We start from the raw sequence: 27,563 nt of genomic DNA, 5'->3' as shown, positions 1-27,563 counted from the left end.
AAGTCCTCCTACATAGCACTGAATAACAACTTATCAGTTGATATACAAGTAGACTCCATTTTGCTTAAAAAGACTGATACATCTAGTTTTCTTGGCCTTATATTAGATACTAATTTGTCGTGGAAGGCTCATATTGAAAAAGTAATCAAAAAAGTTACCCCTTATGTTTTTGCCATGAGAAAAGCATGTTGGAAGCTGTATAATTCATTTATCTTGCCTCACTTTACATACATGAGTTGCTTGTGGGGATGTGCAGCTAGTATATATTTGAAACCCCTAGAAATAATTCAGAACAAAGTAGTTAAAATTATAAGAAATCTACCTATACGCTTTCCTTCAGTCGAGCTTTACAGCGAATCTACTTTGTCTATACGATCACTCTGCAAATATAACATGATGATTCATATTTATAAGGTCCGTAACAATTTGATAAAAACAAATGTCGTACTGTTTAATGTATCAGATGTACACTCACATAATACAAGACAGCAAAATTCGATCTTTGTAAACTGTCCTAGGACCCAATATGGCTGGAAAAATCTTTTTTATCAGGGAATTATAATGTATAACTCGCTGCCAAATGAAATGAAATCTCTTAATCTTAGGTTGTTTAAGCGTAGTTTAAAACAATATTTGTGTAACATGTAATTTATAGTTAGAACAGCCAACTGAATAAGTAGAATCGCTATTAGAGTAGCTGATAACAGTTTGTTATAAACTTTTAGCTACAAATTATATTAATAAATAAAAAAAAAATGTTTTATATACTGTCTTTCTTTCAGATAAAATAGATCCCTGAAGAAGATCTAAATTGGGATCGAAACGTTGAAGCCAAGAAAATATACTCGTGTGCTCTGTATAAGCCAGAGATTATTTTCTATAGGCAAACACCCAGTCGAATATCATTACATAAAGTTGTTCTATTCGTTTCGATAGTCCTTTCAGAGATTGTTAAAAATGATAGGTTTTTCTAAAACTATACAATTTTATACTGAATTTATCAGCTGTCCGAATTTTCTTCATTACCGGCTAAAAAAATACCGTCACAAACATCAAACCAATCGCTCCGTTCGTAGTCACTCAAAGTCAGGTTTGTTTCAATGCGTAATCTTCACTTCTTGCGGTTGCATCATACCCTGGCAAAAAAATACCAACCAACACAATATCTCCCCATCGGTGCAGGTCGTCGTAAGCTCTCTTTCTTCGTCAATCTATGTGGGGGACCTCTGCTGTGCCGGTCGACCCACTGACTGATGAGCCAGATAAAAGAGCTTGAATGGAACGACGCTGGTAATTGACCCGCGAAGCTGTGGGCCTCCTCGGTATCTTGTGCGTTGTGCCCATCTTTTGCCAAAAGGTGATTGTTCAAGCCCATCTCCCCTAGGTGCTTGATTGCGTTACTAGCCCGCAGCAATCAAACCTTCTTTTGTCAAGAGTTCGGTATAGATTACTGCTTCTTGTTATTTAGATTATCATTTGGATAAGGTCATCGTTATCACTTGTTGTGGATCGAAATGAAGTGAATTGGGTTCACATGGGCATAAACATGAGGATTGCGTTAGATCATTAACATTAATTCATAGCAACTTGGTCAAATGGCATTTTGCTGAAATGTAATTTATTTGAAGGGACAGATGGTCGACTTACATTACGACGAATAGGCATTTGGTCATATCTAGCATAGTTTATCTAAAAAGCCTATTAATTAGAGTGTTCCGAAATTACACTTTACTCATGTAATTTTGTTCTCAAAATAAAACTAGTGCTAATCTTTACTTCTACTTTTATCTTTACAGCCATCAAAAATACAACGACGTCAGCTATCACAACAGCAGCAAACGCACATCCTTAGCGACATCCAGCAACACCAGCACCGATTCAACCTACATCAAGGACAACGCCCATCGAATGTAGTCATCCAACCATCGATCCAGCTGCCGATTTCCCAGCAACCTCTCAACCAGCGGCCATTTTCCAACAACAACCCCTTCCAACCAAACACGCCGACCTTCAACAACAAACAATTACCACCTCAAGCACCACCCGCCAATTTCAGACCCCTACAATCAAGCAGACAGCCACACACCAGCTTCGGAGCACAAGTAAATCGATTCTACCTCCAACACCATACACAAACTGCTTTCATTCCAAATTTTTTACGAATTTTACAGCAAGACACACGACTTCCCCCTCCACTGTCATCACCACATTCTTCAACACAACAGCAAAGACCCGTCCAGAACACACTTCAACAACCTCAACCGCAGTTTTTCAACGGGCCAAAGCTGAGTAACCAGCCATTTGGAAATGGCGCATTCCCCACTGATAACACGTTCAACTCACAACGCATCCCTGATACACGACCCTTGAGCTCATCCGTCCAAGGGCCATTCCTCCAACCGCCAGCTTTCCAAACACCACAATCTTCCAATACTCAAATCCGCTTCCCATCCAATCCACAAATTCCACAAGCTCAAGCACTCTTCCAAGCTTCCGCCCAACCACAATTCCCGCCAGCCCCACAGGCCACATTCGGACAGCCGATTGTGCAGCAACCCTTCGATACAAATCACCTTCGCTCCGAAGTTGTCCCACTTGCCCAACAACCTCTACAGACATCCAATTTCAATCCATTTGCCGCTCAACAACCACAGCAACAACAGTTCAATAGCTTCCCACCTGTACAAAACGTTCCAGTTTTTGTCCCCACTCAAAACCTCAACTCCCAACCAGGAGTATTCCCTCAAATCCAACCAGCTCCAGCCCAGTTGAACCACCCTCAACAGGCATTCCCAACTCCCGGTCAAGCACCTCTTAACTACCAACAGCAACAAGAGCTTGAAAAACGACTCAACGAAGAAAGCATTCGCATTCGTGAGCTCCAAGAGAAACAAAAGATCATTCAGAAGCACGAACAGTTCCTCCAAAAGCAATACCAGAAGCAACAGGCTAAGGTTCAACAATTGCACCAAGACTTCCTCAAGAAACAACAGAAGATCATTCAACAGCAACAGCAAGAATACGATACCATTCGGAAAACTCCTACTTCATCCAACACTCAAGCCCTACCATCTGAGCGCACGGTATACGAAAAAGCCACCAAATCATACCAAAAACCAAGCGTATCAACCACGGCGACAAACCCAATCTCATCAACTACAGAAAATGTTCTCTCCGTCATTCCAATCAAGTCAAACAGCAAAAAAGATTACACAACTATAAGCAAGACCGGCTTGGATGTCCTTCTCCAATCCAATCGGCAAAATCTCTTCGATGCGATCAAATCAGAAACCTCTAAACCCACCAAAGCCCGCCCAACCAAAGTGAAATCTACTAAGGCTCTTGGACGTGACGAACTGCTGAAACAGTTGAGACTTGCCCTAGCTGAACAGGGACCACAAGATCTGGGAAACAAAAACTACAGCGCAACTGATCTAGTACTTCCAAATGGCGAGAAAGTACAAGTTATTCGTACAACGGATCCAGAAATCATCAAGCGAGCTAATGTGAACTCAGAAGCAGTCCTTACCCAGCAACTAGACTCTCCCACCACTGCTAAACCTTTGTCATTCGAAGAAATTGCAAAGAGTGGTCTTCTTCCTCCAGGAGCTGACTTTGAGCTGATCAAACAATCTGAAGATGGACGAATTGAAGATATTGCTAAGATTCCACCACAAAAGAAGGTCACATTCGTATACCTAGAAGAACAAGATGATGGCTCTTATAAGGTTCAAGGAGTGAAAGGAAGTAGCGATAAGGAAACGAAAACATCGGGTGCTGATGTCGATAGCATTTTGAAACGAATCAAAAACGGTGAAATTCAGTTGCCACCTCCATCGAACAAGGCCGTGAAGACTCCGGTTATTGTTGAAGGACCATCGAGCACTACTACACCGAGAGTAGTACCAGTTCAAAAGGCAAACTCCGTTACCATCATTCCTCACAGCACACCACTCGAGAGCCATCACCATTCGACGAACTTCGTAGCCGATCACACTATTCCCCGAACAGCCTCCTCTCCCGCTTCGACGACATATGTCTCAACTGCGGCGCCATCTAGTCCCAGCCCAGTGTCAGCTTACTCGCCAAGCACCTACTCTGGAAGTACAATCCCTCAATCATCAACCATTTACTCCACCCAATCCCCAATTACCAACTATTTCCAAAACGATAATTCCATTCTCTACAATGGAGTCAGCTCCACGTACGCCACCACTGCCTCCCCACCAACTCCAATCACCCCAGTCCCCAGCACGACCAGCGTTCCTCAATTCTCGACCCGTCCAGAGAATTACATCTCATCCTCCACCATAGCTCAGCACACCGCCAGTTCCAACATCTACCAGCAGCAAGCCACCGGAAAGTTCGACATAGTGCATCCAACCGTCCCCGCGCCCATCACTACAGTGACCGCACAGAACACCTACCTCCAGCAGCAGTCGGAACATTCGCTACCTCTGATACAGCAGCAGCAAACGCAGCCACAGCCCACGCCTCAACCTCAACAACCGTCAACGGCTTCTGAGGCGGCGACATCTCCCGCGTCTGCTAATCCCAACGAACTGCCAGCCATTCTCAAGAAAAACGGACTATTTGCTATGGCCAAATATCTCCGCCAGTCTGGCCTGGATACGATACTGAACGAAACCGGCCCGTACACGATCTTCGTGCCGACCGACAAAGCCTTCCGCAGTCTCCTAGTGCAACTGGGAGGACCGGAGAAGGCCGAAGAGAAGTTCAAGAACAATCCGCGGCTGCTGAGTGGGGTGAGTTTGGCGCTTGTTCGGTGACCATTTCTGCATCGTTTCTGAACTTTTTTTTGTTTGATTTGCAGCTTCTGTTGCATCACGTAATCCCAGGTTCGTTCGACATTGGATCACTGCAGGACGAAATGACCGGTGTGTCTTTAGCTGGAACGCAGCTGCGAGTAAATCAGTACAACATGCACGACTCCGAGTGGAATGATGTTAAGGTATGTTGTCTGAAGAAGGAATTTTAATTTTCTTTTATACACAAATGACATCTTCTTCATTCGTAATGGAAATTTCCTTGACATTCCTGGGCATAGGCCTATTCACATGACGTTCAAAAACAGCTGATCGGGAAGCTCTTTGACAGTTCTTCTATGAAAATGACAGCCTCGTGTATGCACCGGTCCTCCACCGATGTAAACAGATGCATAGATGGACCTGTCACATGAAAAGGCCTATAGAGTATAATTGTACCTGCCACACGATATACGAATGCAAAAATGGCAACTATGGCTAAGAAAGCTCTCAGTTAATTACTGTGGAAGTGCACATAAAGGACACTAAGATGATTAGCCGGCTCTGTCCCAGTGGGGACGTTAATGCCAAGAAGAAGAAAAAGACATCTTATAAATGGCATACAACTTAGAACTTATTAATAACTGCCGATCCAGCAGTTTTGTGCAGTGTGATCTAAACTATTCTGGAGTGCAGAAAATAGGATCGTTGTCCTACCTACCTGAATATTTGGATGGCTACCACATAGCTTTACACAATTGCCGAGTGTGTTGTAGATCTTCGGCTTCATCGATATTAGGTGATATTTTTTAGTTGCTCAGAACGTTCAGAGGTTCCCACTAGGTACAGCTTATATTTTTCTGGTTTTTCACGCTTTCACGCTGAATATTATTTTCGAAACTCTTTTTTTTTTCAGCATTCGCACCAACGCTTAACCTGTATCCGCCCAGCAAATAAAAAAGTTCTAATTGATGCCATTGCTGTTTGATACGACAGGTTGGATTGTTTATAAAACCCTCGTAGTGAAAGCGGGATAGTTATGTAACTTCCAATATTTCGGCTCGTGGTTGGAACCTTCCTTAGGGAGGTCAAAAGGAATTTTAATATTCGTCTGGATGTATAGTTATTCGATGGCTACCGTCGTGCGGGGTGACATTGGGCCATAAGGGTGACTTTGGGCCAAGATTTTTAGAGCATTCATGCGTATAAAATGCATAGAAAGGTTATATATATACGGAAGTGGCTTAGATAGCCATAGCGGTAAACGCGCAGCTATTCAGTAAGACCAAGCTGAGGGTCGTGGGTTCGAATCCCACCGGTCAAGGATCTTTTCGGGTTGGAAATTTTCTCGACTTCCCAGGGCATAGAGTATCTTCGTACCTGCCACACGATAAAACGCATGCAAAAATGGTCATTGGCATAGTAAGCTCTCAGTTAATAGCTGTGGAAATGCTCATAAAAACACAAGGCTGAGAAGCAGGCTCTGTCCCAGTGGGGACGTAACGCCAGAAAGAAGAAGAAATACCAAAGTAGAGGCCATACACGCACTTCGCATGACTTTTTCAAACTTTCCGTGGTCAGCAATACGATGCCACAAAATTTTGGGGAAAATAACAAAAAGTTGCCACCCAGACTCAAACACACGACCTTTGGATTCCGAATCCACTACTTCACTGTTAAACCGCCAATTGATACATGGCAGCAGAGCGATTATTTGCCAATTTAAATGCATGGTCTATACAGCGAAACTCTAATGTTGATTTCGTTTTCAGGAACTGGGTCGGTGATCAACACATAAACAAACCAACGACAAGCTAATTGTAGTTCGGTCGTACCTTAATCGGGAATCGTTGAAACTGTGATTTAAAACGGGTTTTGCCAGTTCTAACCAGGTGCACATATGAATTCGACTTAAGTAGCCCATCGTCAATAGATACCAAGCTTGAATGGCAAGTTTTGGCTAAGTTACTGCGATTTCTTTCCATTGTATGCTGGAATAATATACAATCTGTCAGTTTATACAACTTGGCATGATCTTAGATTATTCTATTTACGCCATGGTTTGTTGTCAACAAAGATTGTCGATAATAAATCGTAGTAGAACTTTTATACAATTTGTATTAACATTAATTCATTTCATGTTGGCATATTGTGAGATTGTGATTTTTACCGCACATTGTTATTGTCAACTATTAATCTATTTTTAGGTGGCCAATACCCTTGAAATGATCTCGTTCGCTAAATCTGAGCAGGGTTTAATAAAATTCCAAATTCACAAGTTCCTCCGGTTCCACGGAGGTTCCTTATATAACCGAAAAAACTTAAAGCCTAAGTTGGTCTCAATATGAATTTAAGTTCTCACATGATGTTCGAGATCGAAGCTACACGAACAAGTTTAATTTGAGTCAGATTTATACTTATGAGTTGGGTAAAAAATGATTGGAAAGTAAATTAGGATAATTTTACCCGATCTGACCCAGTGATCCACAGGAATAACTCCATACATGTGGACGTTTCCAAAAATTTCAATAACCACCCAGATGGTTCCATTCGAGCTTAAACGAAGGCAATCCTATAAGAATTGATGAAATGGCATCTTTTCGAACATTTTTCCATCTGCTGGGTGGATAATATTCGCTTCTTTATACACTTGATATAACTCGTTTTTTTAGTTTTCTACCGAGTATATTGTTTACGTTTTGCATTCAAAAATACGGGAAGCTTTCCAGAAAATTCTCCTCTTAAATATTGCACTGGTGACCGATGTATAAAAGTCTATCTATATAATCTATATTAATAAAAATGGAGTGGTGTTTGTATGAAATAACTTGAAAATGGATGAAAGGATAGACGTGAGATTTATACTGTTGCACTCAACAAGGGATGCGACGTGATCGTGCGAAGAAAAATTTTGGAAAAGTCTCCGAGATAATCGGAAAACCGAAAAAGTCTAATGTGTAATTTTGTATGACGTTTTACAACAGCCTACTTGATGGTAAGACGTAGTTTGCTGGGACGTTGTATAAAAACTGCACATGGTTCCTGTTCATGCTATCTTGTGCATCACATAGCATACTTTCTTTGTCATATTATTTTTTGCAGTATCTTAACTTTGCTTCAGCTCTCGCTGCCCTGTAGCGCTCTTTGCATCGGAAGCTAGCTGATGGCACCTGACGAAATTCTTCACGTCTGTAACTTTCTAGAACTTTTAATCATTGACTCTCAGAAGCCATTGACATCTTCAGAATCGTTGATCCTTCCCAACTGTTCGTCAAGCTTCTGGGGTTACCGTTGGATTATGAATACTCGTATCGTTGGACACGTCCGAAGTTTAGGTGCAACAAGATAATGATCGAAGTCGATCATCATTATTGTTCATGAAAACTACATTATAGTTACAATAAAATAGCGTCAACAAGTCCACGCCATACAACTCGGTTCGCAGCTGCCTCCCTCCATCCTCGGCTGCGATATACGCTCGCCAGATCATGCAGCTTCTGGTCAGCCCATCGTGCCCGCTTTGCTCCTCGCCTTCTTGTACCTGCCGAATCAGAAGCAAACACCAGTTTTGTAGGTTTAGTTGTCCGGCATTCTAACAACATACCCCGCTTAACGTATCCTTCCTTCAGGACGCTAGGTTCACCGTATAGTACAGCGAGCTCGCCGCAACACATTGTTTTCCTGCACGCCGCCAAAGATGTCCTAAGCACCCAACGTTCGATGACTCCGAATGCTTGCAGGAGGACCACCGGTCTAATCATCATTTTGGATCGAAGTCGATATTAGAGTTCAAAAAAGTGCAAACATCTATGACACCTGAGAAATGTCGCGCATCGACCAGCCCGTGGTTTATTTGGGAGCAGGGATCATGAATATTCCTATGAGCCAATAGGATCTACTGTTTGCCATCCATTTAGCAGCAGCTCAGATAACATGTCACATGCCATTATTGTTAGTAAAGGAATGAAGGTTTTCTATTCTGATCTACGCATTTGGGTCACCCATAATTATCTTGATATTATGTTTTGGCCACTGCTCATAGGCCTCACCTATGCTCTCATAGAACTTATAGAACTCCTTTCCTTACCGGTTTCTACAGAATAACACCCTTCATCTGCTTCCCAATCACTAAAAAGCCAAATCTACGTTCTGCTTCGTATTGGAATGAAGTGTTGGCGATGAAATCCAGCGCTCAGCATTCACGCTCTCCATTTTTCTATTCCTGCACTTATTTCGCTCCAAACACTTTTTCTAATAAACTGAGTTTATAGTAGCAAATTAGTAGATTATATTGAAAATTTGTTCAGTTTCGTAACAAATTTGATAATTCTATTAATGGAACGTTGGACATCAGAGATACAACCTTTCATAAGTCAAATAAAATGGTGCTTGCCGAGGACCTGGGATCGAATTCCATCCCCAACATAGTCACTTAAGACTTAGAAACGACTTCCTTTGGAAGGGAAGTACAGCCGTTCGTCCCGTGAACTAGCCCAGTGTTAAATATTTCGTTTATAAAGATACAAAAAAAACAAATGGTGCGATATTAGTTTATGTGATAGTTTTATCAGAGTTGCATAAAACCAGGTTCGTATTTTCGAGAGGCCGAAATGCGAAGATGTTGAACTTCTGATAGATCTTCCAAGCTTCATGAGACCGGCACAGCTGTTCCACCTCCTCGCACTCCCCGCACTCCTCGCGTCTATGGCAGCTTTCCCTCTTCCGGTAATGCAGTCTAGAGGTATGCAGATGCAACATCTGGTTATTTAAGCCACTCTAGGTTATACCAAGACAGCCGTCGTACCGAACATTGTTGATGAAGTTGTGGGATCAGATACTTGCACTAGTCAATGTTAGCGCCCTGATAGGTCGAAAATGAGTCGTCGATAATGACGGAGAAGTTCTATTCTAGGACAGGATGTGACAGCTCAACTAAGGCTGTCCTGTTGTTTTTCCGTCAATGACCTAGACGATACAAAAGCCAGTGTTACCAGTATCCTTCTTATGCAAAACTTGTGAAAAAATTCAATTATCAAGGCGCATAATCTGATTGTTTCTTTATTCATTTAGCGCAATAGAGGGTGGTATATTTTCAAAAAAATTGGTTGAAATTTAAAACCGGTTATATTATTAGAGAGAATTGACACAATTTAGGTCTCATTTAGGTATTTTATATTTATTGTAGCATTGTAGGAGCACATGCTATGAACTTAACATCGAATATAAATAGATTTGAAACGAAAAGATTTTACGAAAAAACTTTTTTTCCAAACTTTTGATGAAAACTCTAATTTATGAACTGGCAACACGGTCGAGCTACTAACAAAAAGCCCTGTTGCAATCCAATTCATCGATGTGAAAGTAGGCCTTTGCCAAAACGACCAATGAAAAGTGGTCTTTTTCGACAGGCAATTGGATTCATTTCCGTACTTTGACCTGTCACGTCTTGTCTTAGGTTCTATCCAGCAGTCGATTTATAAATCTGTCTCCAGTCGTACGAATATAGAACGCAATGTATGAGGTAGGTGTAGCGAATGGCCGTATTCTTGGAGGCAGTGTCATCAATCATTACTTACCTTACCAGTCAGGATAAGGCCTGGGAAGCCTCTGCTGTACGTAGAAGACGTCTCAATTATACTTGATCTGCCCTTCGCTAGCCACGCATTCTGCGAAGGGTCCGCAGATCGTCCTCAATTTAATAGACCCTTCTTGCTCTCTGCGCACAGACGACATGTTGTGCCAGTCGGAATGTTTTCGAGAACCATTTTCACCGGGTTGTTATCCAACATTTTAAAGACATGCCCGGCCCATCGCAACCCTCCAATTTTTGATGATAATTAGTTCTCCTAGCAGCTGGTGCAATTCATGGTTCATCAGATTCTCCACGTTCCATTTTCCATCTGAACTACGCTGTAGATGGTCCGCAACACCTTCCGTTCGAAAACACCAAGGGAGCGGTGATCCTTTGCACGTAGGGTCCATGTTTCATGCCCATAGAGTAGTACCGGTCTAATCAACGTCTTGTAGATAGTTTGCTTCGTGCGATGGCGAACTTTGCTCGAATCCAAAGTAGGCACGATTTTCAGCCCTGCGGATTTCTCTGATGGTGGTGTTGGTGCCGTGTCCTCTCTTGAGCCCCTCGCTATCATGTACTTCGCCTTCGACACAATGATGTTCAGTCCGATCCGGCTAGCTTCAGTCCTTAGTCGGATGTATGTATCCGAAGGGACTCGAAAGTATCGAAGGGATTCGAAAGTGTCTGTTGGGTACTCAACTCGTTTTGGTATTTACTCGGGAGGCAAGTCGTTGCACTTACCTTTACAGAAGCGCATACACCGACTCACCTCGTGATCGAGCCACCGACAGCCGTGCACGTCACGGCCACCAGCAGGACGATGGATTGGGATGCCGACAGCTGTCGCGCTCTAGATTAACTATAGAAAAACATCTTCGACAAAACATCTGAATTGACATGCGATGGTCATTCAGATACGGATTTCCACCAACAGTCAGCGCTAGTGTTGTTTTGCAAATACAGTTAACTCTCCCTTACTCGACATTCCGTATCTCGATATCGAGTTATAGAACCATAGTAAAAGTTGATTTTCATGGCTACCTCGATGGTCCCTCCCGCATTTGCACTGATTTTGTATTCTATAACACGATACCTCCCTAACTCGATGGTCCCTTCAATATCGAGTAAGGGAGAGTTGACAGTATCTCAGGAGCCTGACCACTTAGAAAGAAAGCGTCTTCGGCAAAGTTCTTCGGTAGCACAAGGGCTAACATTATTTGAGCCAAAAGTTTCGATATTTTGCAACCAGGCGGCGCTAGTGAGCATGGATTTTTTGTTTTGCGGATAGCTCAGTAGCCTGACCACTCAGAAAGAGGGCGTCTTCGGCAAAGTTGTTCAGTGTGGCAAGGGCTATTCCTTCTTGTCGTTGCGTCTCCCTCTCTGTGGACAGTGCAACGATATCAAAGTTACGGGGATGTAGTTCGTCATCGATTAACCTGTCGCATGTACCGTTTTCGAAGTTTCCAATTGTAACACTTATTTCTTAGCGTGGGTCTTTGGCGATTGTTCCTGGTCATACTTTCTCCTATGTTATTCGCAATAAGGTTACTGGTGGCTTTCGGGTCGTTTATTGGGACTACGTTAACACTTCTGTCTCAGATGATTCTGTCTGGTGATCAGACGCTAAAGACGTACCTCCTTAATCAAGCTGATGTCAAAAGGACAACAGCGCCCAGGCTGCACTTGCAGCCAACTATGCAACCCTTAGGTGGCAGTCGTTGTCATCATTTTGACCCGTGGCAGCGTGAGGTAGGAACTTGTGAGGACCGGAGCTGTGTTGGACGCTCCTTCCCAGCTGTTGACTCACAATTTTGCACCCAAATCAGATTTCAATCAGTCGTAATCCAAAGTAACACCTTTTATTTTTATTTCTTGAAAGTATGATTTGGTAATGAAAATGTTGTAAGTTTTATATTTATCGTGGTCCCTGAAGTCGAATATGAAGGCCAAATTATTAACAAGTTCAGTTAACAGTTTTGAATTATTTTAAAATTAAAATACCCTGAACCGCGGAATACATCTGAAGGTAGGCAATTCTCTAAGGAAAGTCTGCATTATTTGTAGTATCTAATGATTTTTGCTGAATTCAGCATACTCATAAAACTTTTGACAACGTTTCTTTGTTGCTATTTTCAGTGAAACAGCATTTTTTCTTGCTAATATCATTTGTGGGAGTTACAAGCAAAGCGAAAATGGAATGGTGTTTGTATGTCACGAAAGGGCTTACGAACGGGTCAACGTATTTGAATGATTATTTCTCCGTTTTGTTCGTCAAAGGTTCTGACGTGTTTGTATGTATCCAGCTTTTTACGCTAGCCTTAAAACAATCAGGGATGATTCGATTTTGATGTTTCTTGCGTACAGATTTTATGGCAGGATCTTAGTAGCCAGTAATTTTAGTTTGTTGATAGAATTGTCAAAAAATTTCACTGCTGTTGGGGGTGATTCAAAATTTTATAGCGGCCCAGCGTAAAAAGCTGGATAAAAATTCTAGGATTTTCATCGGAAAAGTCGGAAAAACGAGAGTGAACGGAACTGTCATTTTGTATGGGACGATCTATAACGTTTTTCGACAGCCTATTCGATCGCAAGACGAAGTTTGCCGGGACCACTAGTAAGTGATAAAAAATATGGTTATAAGAAAATTTACTTTGAACTTTATTCAGCAATTTGGCATTCCATACAAATTATATGGGAGCCAGAAAAACAAGCCTTTCTTCTACAAACGACGGAAAATCACTTGAAATTTGTTGGAAAGCTTGAAAATAGTAGAACTTTTTGGTATACTTAACCCAAACTCGACTAAAATGTCGCTTACACCCTTTTGCGTTTTATTGGTACAACTTATGTGTGACTTGAATTGCTTATAAAAGATAAAATATGAACGTATGAACAAAACTTAATTTTCTTTATAACTTCAATTTTTATAAGCTTATAAACATTTAAAAAAGGAGCATCATTCACGAATTGAAAATTTTTCAACGAAAAATGTAGTTTTGAACTTTGAACAAGGATGGTCTTTCCGACCAATGCTACCCCGCTGATCAATGTTACCCCGTTTCAGGGTACGCCATTCTCGTTTGTCAGCTTGGTCAATCTAATATTACCTCATATTTCAGTAAGTGGCATAGTACTGTAAGTTGACTTGTTTGATCTGCTGGTTGAGTGAAAAGAACTTAGTCATAAGGTATTTTTCCGCATGGCTGCAAATGAACACAACTTATACCCCGTAAACTCAAAATATGGTTAACGCAAGAACCCCCCGAATTGAATGGAATGCACCCAGTTTTGAGTACTTCATTTTCTCCGTGTATAACGATTTTGACGTGGGTTAGGCCGCTAATGTACTCGCGTTCGAGCTACGCGTTAAAAGAGTCTTTATCACCATTATCGCAAAATTTGCTGGTTTCCTTTTGGAGTTCTTAGAATCCCGCTAAATACTTGAAGATGTCGTTTGAACCCCAAAAGTAGTCTAGTAATCTTGAGAATCTCATGAAGTTAAGACTCACGCCACGCTCTCATGAAGCTAAGAACTAACGCCCACCGAGTATCTTTAGATTTCACTATGATCCCACTGTATATGCTCAGGATTACCATACAATCTCCATATTGACCGGCAGGGCATACCATCAATAAACAGAACTTATGTTACACTCCAAGAGAGGAGATGGTTTTGGAATGTTTAGGATGCTTTACTAAATTTTGTGCCATTTATATACAGTGAAACCTCCATGAGTCGATATTGAAGGGACCATCGACTCATGGAAATATCGAGTCATGGAACAGCAATCCTTTGGAAAGCTGCTTCTAGGGAACATCATAGTAACCATGAAATTTGGTTTTAAGTATGGTTCCATGAGTCGATATCGAGTCATGGAACATCGACTCATGGAGGTATCACTGTATTGTGCCATTAAAAATTAAGTGTAACATAAATACTGCCCAGCCCATGATTTTTTAAGCCATGAAACCCATGACTTGAACTTAAAAATGTTTCAAAAATAATGTCTGTTGCTCAGGGATATGGTTTTGAGGAAATTGAGAGTATCTCTCACACTTATCGGACTCTGTAACAATTATGATCCGCAGCACATCATGAGAGTCTGTTTAGCATCGTCTGTTCAGCCTAGGGGCAAGACACCTTTGGTCATAATTAGTAATATTAGTAGTATAGGGAGATATTAATATTAATATCAATTGTACAGAGAGAACATTACAATCGAACATGCCATGCCAAAATATTCAATCATTGTTCTGGATAAATCAAATGTTAACTTTTTTTTATTTATTTTTAGAAAACGATAACAATGAAACTGTAATCAATAAACTGCACAGGTTAAGGTTTTGTGTATAATGTTAATGAGCAAGTGACAGGGACAAGATGTTCATCATCCCAAAGAGATGAAGAAACCTACAGTGCTGTCGGTATTTTCGTTATTATTACAGTCGACTCTCAACATCTCGGTGTTCTATATCTCAATATTTCCCCTTTTTTTTTTTTTTTTTGAGGCGCTCCGTGCTTGTGGCCACTACTGTGCCGGAATCAGTTTATCTATATCTTCCTTACCGATACAGTTCTATTTTTTTAACTAATCTATATTTACATCTGCTTTCACTCTCTTCTGCTCTTTTTGGCTCGCACACCGAGCAGGTAGGAGAGTGCTCTGCTGTTGGTCCAATCGATTTCCATAAGCCATAGTCCATTGCTCTTGCGGTGTTTCGTTTTGCCGTGTTCCTGGGTCGTTTGAGGCTAGCTGCCTGCGAAGTGGCTCAGTTTGTCTCAGTCACCATCTGATACTGACGGAGGATGGATGTGCTCCCCTATGCACGGTCCTCCGTGCAGCGTCTTCTGGTGGCTGGACGGGTTATTTTTTGGAGGGGCTGGGAATTGAATCCATGATCTTCCTCTTATGAAGCGAAAGCGTAACCTCGAGGCTACGGACCCCCCTATATTTCTCCTTTTGTCGTTGATTTCTTCGGTCCCTTGATCCTGCATACATTTTCTCTTTCCATATCTCGATATCCTTCTTCTTCTTCTTGGTATTACGTCCTAACTGAGACAGGGCCTACTTTTCAGCTTAGTGTTCTTATGAGCACTTCCACAGTTATTAACTGAGAGCTTTCTTTGCCAAAGTTGCCATTTTCGCATTCGTATACCGTGTGGCAGGAACGATTATACTTTATGCCCAGGAAAGTCGAAGAAATTTTCATTACGAAAAGATCCTGGACCGACCGAGAATCGAACTCAGTCACCTTCAGCATGGCTGTGCTTTGTAGCCACGGACTCTAACCACTCGGCTAAGGAAGGCCCCGATATCCTTCTTATCTCGATATCTCCATATCTCGATGTATTTCTGTTGATTTCTGTACCCTTTTTTCACTCCATATGTTGATATGACCTTTATCAATGGTCACTAGACCAAATTTTTGGGATTCAAAACAAATTAGGAAAGCAAAATGATGTCTGTTTGTTTATTATTTTCTTGGTAACGGAGAGGTTTTTGAATCTAGTATTCATAAAAAAATTGATCTTTGTCTCGATCTCTCCCTATCTCGATGGTCCCTTCGATATCGAGATGTTGAGAGGCGACTGTTATTCTATCGCTGCAGAACCTTGTTGGAAACTGATAACTACTTCTGAAAACTTTCTGATTTCGAATAGGCTTCCAGATCTCTAGACGACTTTTCCCCATATAATGGATGGTGTCCGGCCATTTGGCCGAACGCCGTTTGGCCGAATGCCGTTTGGCCGAATGCCATTTGGCCGAACGGGTCGTTTGGCCGAATTACGAACAAAAAATATCAAATTACTACAACACTTATGTGTAAGATTCTTAGGTGTTGCCCAACAATTGATCAGCTAATTAATTGACTCTAATGATGTGACGGGACTTCATGTTTGTCACTATATAAGTGCTCCAAGAGAATGATAAAATTGATCCGCTAATTTAGGACGAAATTGTGAACTTCACTCATTGCATCAAGACTCAAAGCTCATGGTTGTTTCATCTGGGGCTACCAATGGTATGATAGGGTTCCAGTTTATTTTGATGATTTCATTAGAAGTTTTTCCTTATTTTAAGCATAGGCTATTCTTTCGAGTTATATTGGTTTAATTACTGTTGGCAATAATTCAGCTTATATGTTAATTGGGAATTTTAGCTTCTTTAAATCATCGGCACTTCTTTGTAGTTATACTAATATAAAAATTGATTGCATAGCACTTGCTCAAATTTTCATAAGAGTTTTTTCCTTCTTTTGATCATAGGCTGTTCTTTCTGTTTCTCTTCCAATATTGAGATTGCAACTTGTGAACTGAGCTCTGCACCATTACTTGCGTATAGCAGTAAATCAATTGACTCGGTGAGCAATTACGTGGAAAAAGCTCACAGTTTCTCCTTTGTAAAAAGAAGAAGCCAACATTTGCGGTTACTAGCACACGCTGTGTCCGAACCAGACGATTACAAAAATCGAATGTACAGCGAGTTTTATCTCGCCAGACTTCAGTATTTGGGTTCTATTGTCATAATCGAGAGGTTTTAAAACATTCTATCGGTGAAATCTTGATTTTTTTCCACTTTTTAGCTATTTTTATACTAAAACCCATGAAAAACACGTTTTCCGACGCATTTCAGCCCATACAAAATGTATGGGAAAAATTTCACCGATAAAATATTTTTAAACTTTCCGATTATGGAAATATAGACCAAATACTAATCTCTAGCGAGAAATAATCCGATGTACATTCTTTTTATATAATCGTCTGATTCGGACATAGCGTGTAGCATTATGAAATAATTTACTTAATCGATTGATTGTGAACCGTTTTACTTACTGTCAAAAGCTGACTACAAACACAATGCAAAAGCTTCTGCTGGCAGCTATTACCACTAGCAGAGAAGCACTGACTGCTTGTTGAACTAACATCAAAGAGCCAATTATGTGTTTATCTTGATCATCATTGATTAAGATATACCCATTCTTTAAAAAAAAGCTGAATAAGTTCTTTGAAATTCAGCTTCGAAACTCACTACAATAATATGCTAACTGTTATTCACTATTATTTCATATTTCGGCCAAACGGCATTCGGCCAAATGGCATTCGGCCAAATGGCATTCGGCCAAATGACCCTTTCGGCCAAATGGCGTTCGGCCAAACGGCATTCGGCCAAATGGCATTCGGCCAAATGACCCGGAACCATAATGGATTATGGCATTCTGTAAATTATGCAAAATATTCGCATAGGACTTTAAGGAGGGAATCAAAAACTCTAAAGTTCAACTTATGGTATAAAAACTACAAACAAATGCTTCAAATTCGATAGAAGGGTTCTATACCATTTCCCGGAAAGACGTTTCCCGGAAATCATTTCCCGGATATCCCATTTCCCGGAAAGACATTTCTCGGAATGACCCATTGCCCGGAAAATCATTTCCCGGAATAACCCGTTTCCCGGAAAGCTACTCAATGGTAAAAAATAAGTAATTTCCGGTTCTATACCATTTTTTAAAGCATAGTAATATGAGAACCACAAAAAAAATTGGGCAAATTTCTAAGAATACTTTATAAATAGTCACTAGATTGTCAAAGATTAGTTTTTCGACGTTCATTCCAGCCACGAGATGTATCGAAAAGAATGATCAAAGCCACCCCGCACGGCCATAACATTTCATTGATGTTCCAATGCTTAATTGCATCCTTGTTTTTCATGTTGAATAAAACTATTTAAAAATTTAATAATTTAGCAACAGACAACATGCTTTTAGCTTTATTAATAAATATTTTGAAAAAATATATATTAACCCCTCTACCGGCAGCTTCATTTTTTACCTTAAAAAAAATATTCAAATCGCGATAACTTTTTTGTTTCTCGATATTTTTGCACCATTTTTTCACAACATCTCAAAAAACTCTTCTAGTTTAAGAATCCGTGTCGATATTAATCATTGGTGATCTAGTTTTGAAGATATTCCGATATTCTTTGGGGGACCGACATACTCCATACAAAATGTCTTTGGCGGCCATTTTGTTTTTGGTCAATTTAATCAAAAAAATAAAATGTGTACTATACAATGCCAGGTAATAAGAAGCTACTCTGAAAAAACATAGAAATCGGTTCAGTATTCTTGGAGAAATCTAAAAATTACGAAATGAGGTTTTTTAGAGTTTTCAACATCTTCATTTGTCCAGCGTGGTACCAGAACCATAAATGCTCATTACTCAAAGACGGCTGCACCAAATTGCTTCATTTTTTCACAACATACTCGCATTAATATATAATTCCGTGGAGTGAATATCCGAATACGATAAAAAATTTGTAGCCTGAGATATTTACGTAGGTTATGGCTACGCGTCGGTCCCCCAAGGAATTTTGGAATTTTTAACATCTAGGATTTTTTTTTTTTTTTTTTCAAACAATCTGATTTTAAGCTGAGTTAAGTCTATTTATGATGTAGACCAATTTTCTATATCTTTCATCCCTTTGAAAGGTTTCCAACTGTAGACTTACTTCAAGACTAAATAATCTCAAGACATTTAAGACCTCTACACCATTTTTGAGCAGCCTGTGAGAAAATTTTTGCCCGGTTCAAGTTATTCTGGTATTATTATTATTGTTTTTTTTTTGTCCCACTGTTAACATTTTCATTGGATAATTGCCCTTCTTCCATACATACGCTGTTCTTTCGAGTTTTGCTGTTTGAACAATTAATAATGTTCAAACTGATGAATAAACCCATCAACATACATTCCTGTTATAGCTATTGCATTTTCATAAAGAATCACCCTTCTATTAGAAGTTTGCCGTTCTTCCGAATTATACCGACAGAAACATTTTTGGCGAGAAGACTGCTAAAATTGAACATCAGAAAATTTCCCTTCTTTCAAACTAAGGTTATTCTATTGATTAATTTGATTATATCAGGGCTGCGAATGGTAATAGTAGTAAGCTTGAATGACGCGAAACTCACGTGGCACTTCTTACTACAGTAGTTTGAAAACGTGTATAAAGTAACCTAGTTTTGGTTCATGAATTTTCTAAATCATTAGTGTCATCGAAGGCTGTAAATGGGGGGAATATGCTCCGGAAAATAGAACATTTTCCTACAGAAGTTTTGGGTTGCCTTTAGCAACGGGTGTTTTACTACATTCTAGGTATTTTGCCTACAGCACCTTAAGCTTTCGGTTTCACTGGCTTCGCTGACTGCGATTAACTCTGCTTGGTAGCTTGAATTTCATGACTTTTTGCAACCCTGGATTACACACAAATTATGTCACGCACATTTTTTACATATTGGATCTTGTCAATTTTATAAGGCTTGTGACGCTTCCTTCAACTCCTTCCACACCTTTGGAATGAAACACTAGCTTGAACTTTATGCTGTGATAGTGTTTCAATTGATATCATCGTCTTCTATTTTTTTTCTGGCATGACGTTTCAACTGCTTCTCGACTCTATGTTCATATTAGCACTCCCAAAGTTATTAACTGAGAATATTCTTCGCCAATTGACACATAAACTCTATGCCATCAAAAGTAGAAGAATGTTTCATTCCTAAAAATTCTCAACCGGCGGGATTGGAACCTGCGATGCTTAGCTGGGGTCTTGCTGAACAGCTGCTCGTTAATCGCTACGAATATTGGGGTTCCGCGAAAGTTTATTTTTAGTGAATTCCGGGAAATGTCATTCCGGGAAATGGGTTTCCGGGAAACGGGTCATTCCGGGAAATGATTTCCGGGAAATGGCATTCCGGGAAATGGTTTTCCGGGAAATGTCATAGAATCCGATAGAAGTAATATATTTCGTTGATTTGTCAAACAGTTTATAATTCATAGCCCTAAAGGGATCTTGTAGCGAAGATTGAAGCATTGTCCGTCATATAACATAGTGGAGCATTAAAGAGAAATAAATTTAATTCATATAAAGTTGGAATATTACATTATTTAATGTGTTGAAAAATAATTTATACCAATCAAAAAGCAAAACAAACTCTGTTGAATATTTTTGTCTCCATGATAGGTGTTCATTTTTGTAGAGTCATGACAAACTACAACAAAATCGCATTGAGTTTTAATATTTAACATTTATTAGACAGTATTAGTACGCGTATTAGGCAATGTGTTACAGCTCTTATTAGATCGAGGGGATAACAGTGCATGACAAAATCCCTCTAAACAAACTCCACCCCTGGAGGACAGTATTGCTATCGGATATTTTGAGATTGTTACATCACGTCTGTATAATAATAGGTGTTTTAGTAAATGAGCGAAGGAATGAGTTTTATCATCGCACAGCGCTGTCGTTTGCTCCTTGTTACAACTTGCAAAACATTGTTGATCATGGACCGATACAGATTTGATGTTTCCTTGCTTCGATATCAAATGAGAATGAATTGTGCAATGCCTACTGTTACAAAATGTGCCTTGCTCACATCATATTACTTTAGAACCAATCTATGAGAACGCATGGTTGCTAATTATTGTTAACACTTCAGTCGTCGCGCTTTTGTATTTTGTACAACAGTGTTAAAAAATCCTCGCATATCGTACACAACATCAGCGTGGTGGTTCTGACAGCGGCAAACCACGCGACGACTGAAAGGTTAAAAACGATCCTAAATCATTATTATTGCGGAATTTATAAATCGGCTTCAAGTGATAAATTCTTAACCATTTTAGTACAATGCCTTGAAGAACATCAAAGGTATTTCACGGGTTCTCTAAAGCAAATCACGTACATCATATACAAAATGTCGTAATAACTTATTGTTTTGCACCATCCGAAATAGGTTACGACAATCAACGGTGCCATGGTCGTTCTGGACAAACAGGACATCGTAATTCCGCAAGGCGTTGCCCATGCCGTGGATCGAGTGATGTTCCCTCTGCCAGTCGGTGACATTCTGCAAACCCTACAGTCGGACAGAGAACGACGGTTCACACATTTCCTGCGGGCACTGTACGCATCGGGAATGTCCGATACACTACAGAACAAAGGTATGCTTTTTTGACCCACCACAATAAATGAAAACTAATACAATATTTTTCCTTTAGGTATCAAAACGTATACAGTATTCGCCCCGACCGATGCGGCCTTTGCCAACTTCTCGACCGATGAGCTGAACAAACTAGTCACCGACAAGGACCAGGCGGAGGAGCTCGTCAAGAAGCATGTCGTTCCCGGCACTCTGTTCACCGCTGGAATGAGGTTCTACCAAGTCAAGGATGCCATGGCCGAGGGTAAAACGGTCACGTTACAGAAGAGTGGAGGTATGAGAAGAGATTCAAATTTCCCAAACTTTTTGATCTAACGCCATCTCTCCCTTCTAGGTAAAATCAAAATCAACGACGGATACCTGCAGACATCGAACATTCCCACGACGAATGGAGTGATTCACGCCATCGATTCGTTGCTGTAGGACCGATTACCCCATTTCAAAATTTCCCAAACTCCTTTTGAATCAAGAGAAGGAAAACGCCATCTCCACCAATTCTGGAACGCAACGGAAGGAGACCATACAAAACACTTGAATTTCCACGTCCGTAGGTGAAAATTACCAGTGAACTAGAGCGATGTTTGAAATGAAAAAAAAAAACATTATTTCATGACCACACAAACATACACACAACCACAGAATCATTCCATTTTGTTTCGAATTACTATTTATTAAACACGAATCAAATTCGAATAACCCTCGGCAAGCACATTAAAAAATAGGCAACAAATAAACCTGCTGCTCAGAACCACAGGTTGCGTAACATTGCGGCTTGCCAAGATATTGGACAGTAGTAGCCGTTAGCAAATGATCGAGGAACGCTACAAAGTGTAACAATTGTAGCGGAATTTGTTGAATACCTTGTTGATGCAGTGGAACAAATCATTGACCACACCATACCACTAAGTGACGATGTTAATTTATTGATAAGAGTAGTTGCTAGATGCTAAGCAAATCAGTTAGGATTAAACTTGTAAATATCGTTCTCTACAGTAGGATTTAATAAATACAAACATAAATAATTTATGTTTTTGTGTTAATTGTGTGATGACCTACTTACCGAGTTCGGTTAGAGTAAGTGCCGCGATCGGTTAGCTTTGTTTGATCTTTCGACCTTGACGCTTGCTCCTACGGGGGCGAGCGACGAGGGCAGGATCAAACATGTCGCGCGTCGGTGTAGTAAGTGAAAAAGTGGCGTGATCGGTTAGTTCTTTTTGATCATTTGACCTTGACGCTTGCTGCTGGGCAGTGCGTCAAGAAAGCCAAGTTTTTTTTTCCTTCTCGAGTCGCGCGCCTTTTTTTTCTGAGTGCTTTTATATAGCCGAGCAAACGAGTGAGGCTGAGAGTGGATTGTGGCTGCACAGTGAAGGATAAAGGATCAATTGGTGAGCTCGTTTCATGCTATTATTTCTAATCTGTGAAAAATGTATGACTGCACATTTAATCGTTACAATTGTGGGACGTAAATATGAATTTTCAACAAACTATGAATTGTTCGTCACTGTGAGTGTCGACACAAACTCTGATTCATGAATTATTTATGTTTCACATTTTTTTTTTATCCTTTCCAGAACACCCCTTTTTACCTTTAATTTTGCAATCAAAAAAAAACTTTGAATGGTTCGACACTACAAGTGTAGACTTGCGAAAAGTTCACTTTATTCAACAAACTTTGGATGGTTCGCCACTGTAAGTGTCGGCATAAGAATAAGAGTGTTCTATGATGTTCCAACCAATCAAGTCTTTTGTTTCTTTTCAAATAAGTAAAATATAATAACACATGCTTTCGTCCTGACAGCTGTAGGAATGTTACATTTAGGTGTTTGTTCAACAAACTTAGAATGGTTCGTCACCTCAAGTGTCGGCATAATTTTCCACTACATAGAAATTGTTCATATCAAATGAAAATATTATATTTACAAATAAGCATGTATATATCTCACAAATCATTATTTATCATGGTCTAATCGCTTATCAAAGTGAATCCTGTGACCCAACGATCCTTCCCATTAACAAACATCCCTCCCAGTAACCTTTGTGGAGATGCAGAGGCAAACACGGTCTCCAAATAGCAAAGGTTACACACTAACATTCCTTCCCCCAATCCCACCTGACTGCAAGGACGTGGCCGGCGCCGTTATTGACCCTGTATAAATAGAGGCACTGAATTATGCACATTGAAGAAGATTATGGCCAATCCCAGCCAAACTTCTAGTTGATTCTTTGTGCATTTTCACTGACTTCGGTCAATCACGGAATAGCAACCATTGATATGTGTAGTCAGTCTAAGCTAAGCTAAGCTAAGCTAAGCTAATTGTGTGATGACCTACTTACCTTAAAAAATGAGGCACTTTATAGTATTATAACGCGCCAATAATATGTATGGTACTATAAGGTAGTCAAGCTCAAGCGTCAAGCTTTTTTTTAATCAAAAAAAAATCTCTCATTACATCTACTCTCTTGTCTTGTCTTTATTCTGCTACTTTTCGCGGTTGTTGGTTCTTCGAATGTCATTTCCCCGAACGCCAGTTCATCAAATGCCATTTTCCTGAATTTAAATTCCTCGAATGACCCATTTCCACAAAAAATGGTGTAGTTCAAACAGGAACTACAGTCAACTCTCTCTCTTACTCGATATTCAGTATATCGATATCAAGTAATAGTTAAGGTTAGTTTCAGGGCCGTTGGGGGAATACTTAGCGTCAACGTACGGACTTCAAATTTTTACCTGATTTTTTTTCTTACCGTAACGAGCACTTTACAATTATGAACTTATAACATTTCGCATTTTCGAAAAATAAGGGACGACCTAATTTGCACTGGTTTAGTGTTCCATAGTTCAATACCTCTCTAACCTGATAATCCAACAGTGCTCGATTTTAATCGAAGGATGCATGAATCCTCGTCCGTTGCTACCGCTATCGATTGACCCGAATGATGTGGGTACTCTCACTCCAGCACATTACTTCATGCGGAATATGATCCACCCACTTCCGGAAGCCGACGTGCGGAGCATATCCCTGAATCGCCTTAACCAACACGAAAAGCTCCAGTAATATGCCCAGAACTTTTGGTACAGATGGCGCAACGAATACTTAAAGCAATTGAATCAACAGTAACGCTTCGACCCGAGGCGCTACCAAGTCAACGTTGGCGATATCGTCATCCTGAAAGATGAATGTGAAACGACATTTTGACAAAATGTTACCATAATAATAAAACATTTTTTAGAGCTTAGCTTAGCTTAGCTTAGACTGACTACACATATCAATGGTTGCTATTCCGTGATTGACCGAAGTCAGTGAAAATGCACAAAGAATCAACTAGAAGTTCAGCTGGGATTGGCCATAATCTTCTTCAGTGTGCATAATTCAGTGCCTCTTTTTATACAAGGTCAATAACGGCGCCGGCCACGTCCTTGCAGTCAGGTGGGATTGAGGGAAGGAATGTTAGTGTGTAACCTTTGCTATTTGGAGACCGTGTTTGCCTCTGCATCTCCACAAAGGTTACTGGGAGGAATGTTTGTTAATGGGGAGGATCGTTGGGTCAAAGGATTCACTTTGATAAGCGATTAGACCATGATAAACAATGATTTGTGAGATATATACATGCTTATACGTGAATATAATTGCTCATATAATTTCTATGTAGAGGAAAATTATGCCGACACTTGAGGTGACGAACCATTCAAAGTTTGTTGAACAAACACCTAAATGTAACATTCCTACAGCTGTCAGTACGAAAGCATGTGTTATTATATTTTACTCATTTGAAAAGAAACAAAAGACTCAATTGGTTGGGACATCATAGAACACTCTTATTCTTATGCCGACACTTACAGTGGCGAACCATCCAAAGTTTGTTGAATAAAGTGAACCTTTCGCAAGTCTACACTTGTAGTGTCGAACCATTCAAAGTTTTTTTTAATTACAAAAATAAAGGTATATAAGGGGTGTTCTGCAAAAAAAAAAGTTAAACATAAATAAATCATGAATCAGAGTTTGTGTCGACACTCATAGTGACGAACCATCCATAGTTTGTTGAAACATCATATTTACATCTCACCATTGTAACGATTAAATGTGCAGTCATACATATTTTATAGATTAGAAATAGTAGCATGAAACGAGCTCACCAATTGATCCGTTATCCTTGACTGAGCAGCCACAATCCACTTTCAGCTTCACTCGTTTGCTCGGCTAAAAAAAAAAAAAAAGGCGCGCGATCCGAAAAAAAAACATGGACGACAGCTCGGGTTTTCTTGACGCATTGCCCTGGAGCAAGCGTCAAGGTCGTCTAAAGATCAAAAAGAACCAACCGATCGCGGCACTTTTTAACTTACTCCAACCGAACGCAAGCGTCAAGGTCGAAAGATCAAACAGAACTCCATAATAATAAAAACATTTTTTAGAAATCAAAAAGTGGAGTTTTTGATTCCGGGGTAAAGTTGATCAATTACTGCGGTCGGTTTCCTAGAGTGAAGAGATTTGCTATTTACTTAATTTGGGGTCACTGAATCTGAATCAAGTCTCAAAATTTTACAAATTGTAGATAAATCGGTCAATTTTAGAATTGAATATTGTGAATTACAGAATACACCACAGTAAACGCCTAAAGGTATGCAATGTTCTTTGAAGTTAGCAACTCGCTCATAAATAAAATATTGTTTTCTCTGAAAAGGATTTTTTATTATCAATACAAATTCAAAACTGGATTCATAGAACATATCTGGAATGTATGTAACAGTTCATTTGAATGGTGTCTTTATATAGCATTGGCAATAGTCAATTGTTTGGAGGAGAAACCTTCAACAGTTCATCAAACATTTTATAAAAAATATGTTTTTTTTTGTATAATTATTTTCAATGTCAAACCAAATTTAGAAATATTAAGAACAACTATTAGGTAATTCGACATCATAGAAATGGAGATGATTGAAATCGTATCATAGCTCTTTTAACAGTTTACACATGTGGGTACATGATTGATCAACTTCTCCCCACTGATCAACTACACCCCGAATTAAGGTAGTTCTAAATTACACAAACCTGCGCTACCTCTGTGAAGTCGTAGGCATATCGATCGATCCCTTGTTCCACCAGTTTTTGCTTCGCTCAATATACCTACTTTGAAATGAAAAGCGAAAAAGACGAAAAACCCGCAAATTGGAAGGCTAGAGAACCCCGCCCCCGTCTATAGGGTGTCCCAAAAAGTATGGGCACGTCTTAACCATACTGCCATTTCGAGACCAATGCAGATAAAAATCTGATTTTCACACATTCTATTCTTTTACTTATCAAGAGTAGATTTTAAATTTTGAGCGGTTTTTCCGCTACCTGTTTGTTGATAGTGTTACATTTCTGGAAGCTCTTCTTATAAGTCTTGCACAAATCGCGTTATTTTCGAGCGACTTTGTTGTACGAAATTTGTGCTGGGTCATAAAGTGCTTACAATAAAAATCTGAACAAATATACATATATCTCTTTGCCGATACGATAAAAGATTAGACTACCACATATTTTATTGGAACTTAGGTACCGTAAATTCGGGTGAAATTGATCAGTAGGGTGAAATTGATCACCATGTCACACGAATTTATTTCCCTCTTATAGAGCACAGAAATCATTGCAACCTACAGTAAATGAACATTGTTTGTCTTAACTATTGTCGAATTGCATGTTGTGAAGTTTTTTGTGTTAAGGAATGTTTATTTCTATGAAAATAATAGAAAATTTCATAATCGTGTTCTGTGTGGTATTGGCATCAGTCAATAAACTTATAGTTTTAAACAAGGATTTGGACATGCTGTCAACCTGAAAATTTGTGAGGATGCTCGGAATATATCCTCAAAACGAATTTTATCATCAAAATTCGTACCAATTTGTTCATTTTGTTGTAATAATTGAATTTTTTATAGATATCAGAAGATTCCTTTGGAAATTGCCTACATTTAGGCGTTTTCTGCGGTTTTGTTGAAAATTAATTGTTTATTATTTCCATAAATTTTGCATTGTTAAGAATTTGGCAAGCATATTTGTATTCAGGAAGCCCAAATCAAATAAGTAAAGTTGATTTCAAAACTAACAATAATTGTTTTGACAGGTGATCAATTTCACCCCGAAATGGAATTCCTTGATTTTTTATTTTAGAGACGATTTTCAGCACTAAAATAACAACTGTTTGAAAATTTCAGTATATAAGCCAATGAAGCTCACCGTCGTACTTGT

General features: G+C 39.7%; 1 protein-coding gene across 2 annotated transcripts in view; it reads left to right on the top strand.

Annotated features, from left to right (window-relative positions):
- The window catches only part of LOC5570899 (eukaryotic translation initiation factor 4 gamma), a 241,336-nt gene extending 219,281 nt beyond the window's left edge, over nt 1-22,055 (top strand). The window contains exons 2-7 of one of the 2 annotated variants that reach the window (XM_021844967.1): nt 1,797-2,102; nt 2,172-4,766; nt 4,835-4,972; nt 21,130-21,337; nt 21,395-21,610; nt 21,671-22,055. In XM_021844967.1, the coding sequence (XP_021700659.1) occupies nt 1,797-2,102; nt 2,172-4,766; nt 4,835-4,972; nt 21,130-21,337; nt 21,395-21,610; nt 21,671-21,759 (3,552 nt within the window). In that variant the 3' untranslated portion in view covers nt 21,760-22,055. Of the gene's footprint in view, nt 1-1,796; nt 4,767-4,834; nt 4,973-21,129; nt 21,338-21,394; nt 21,611-21,670 lie in introns of both variants that reach the window. The other variant, XM_021844966.1, reaches the window with a different exon arrangement.
- Nucleotides 22,056-27,563: the final 5,508 nt, after the last annotated feature.

The sequence above is a fragment of the Aedes aegypti genome, chromosome 2 (assembly GCF_002204515.2).
Source record: "Aedes aegypti strain LVP_AGWG chromosome 2, AaegL5.0 Primary Assembly, whole genome shotgun sequence".
NCBI lineage: Eukaryota > Metazoa > Arthropoda > Insecta > Diptera > Culicidae > Aedes > Aedes aegypti.
The sequence above is the reverse complement of the archived record's forward strand: the minus strand, read 5'-3'. Positions and strand labels throughout refer to the sequence as shown.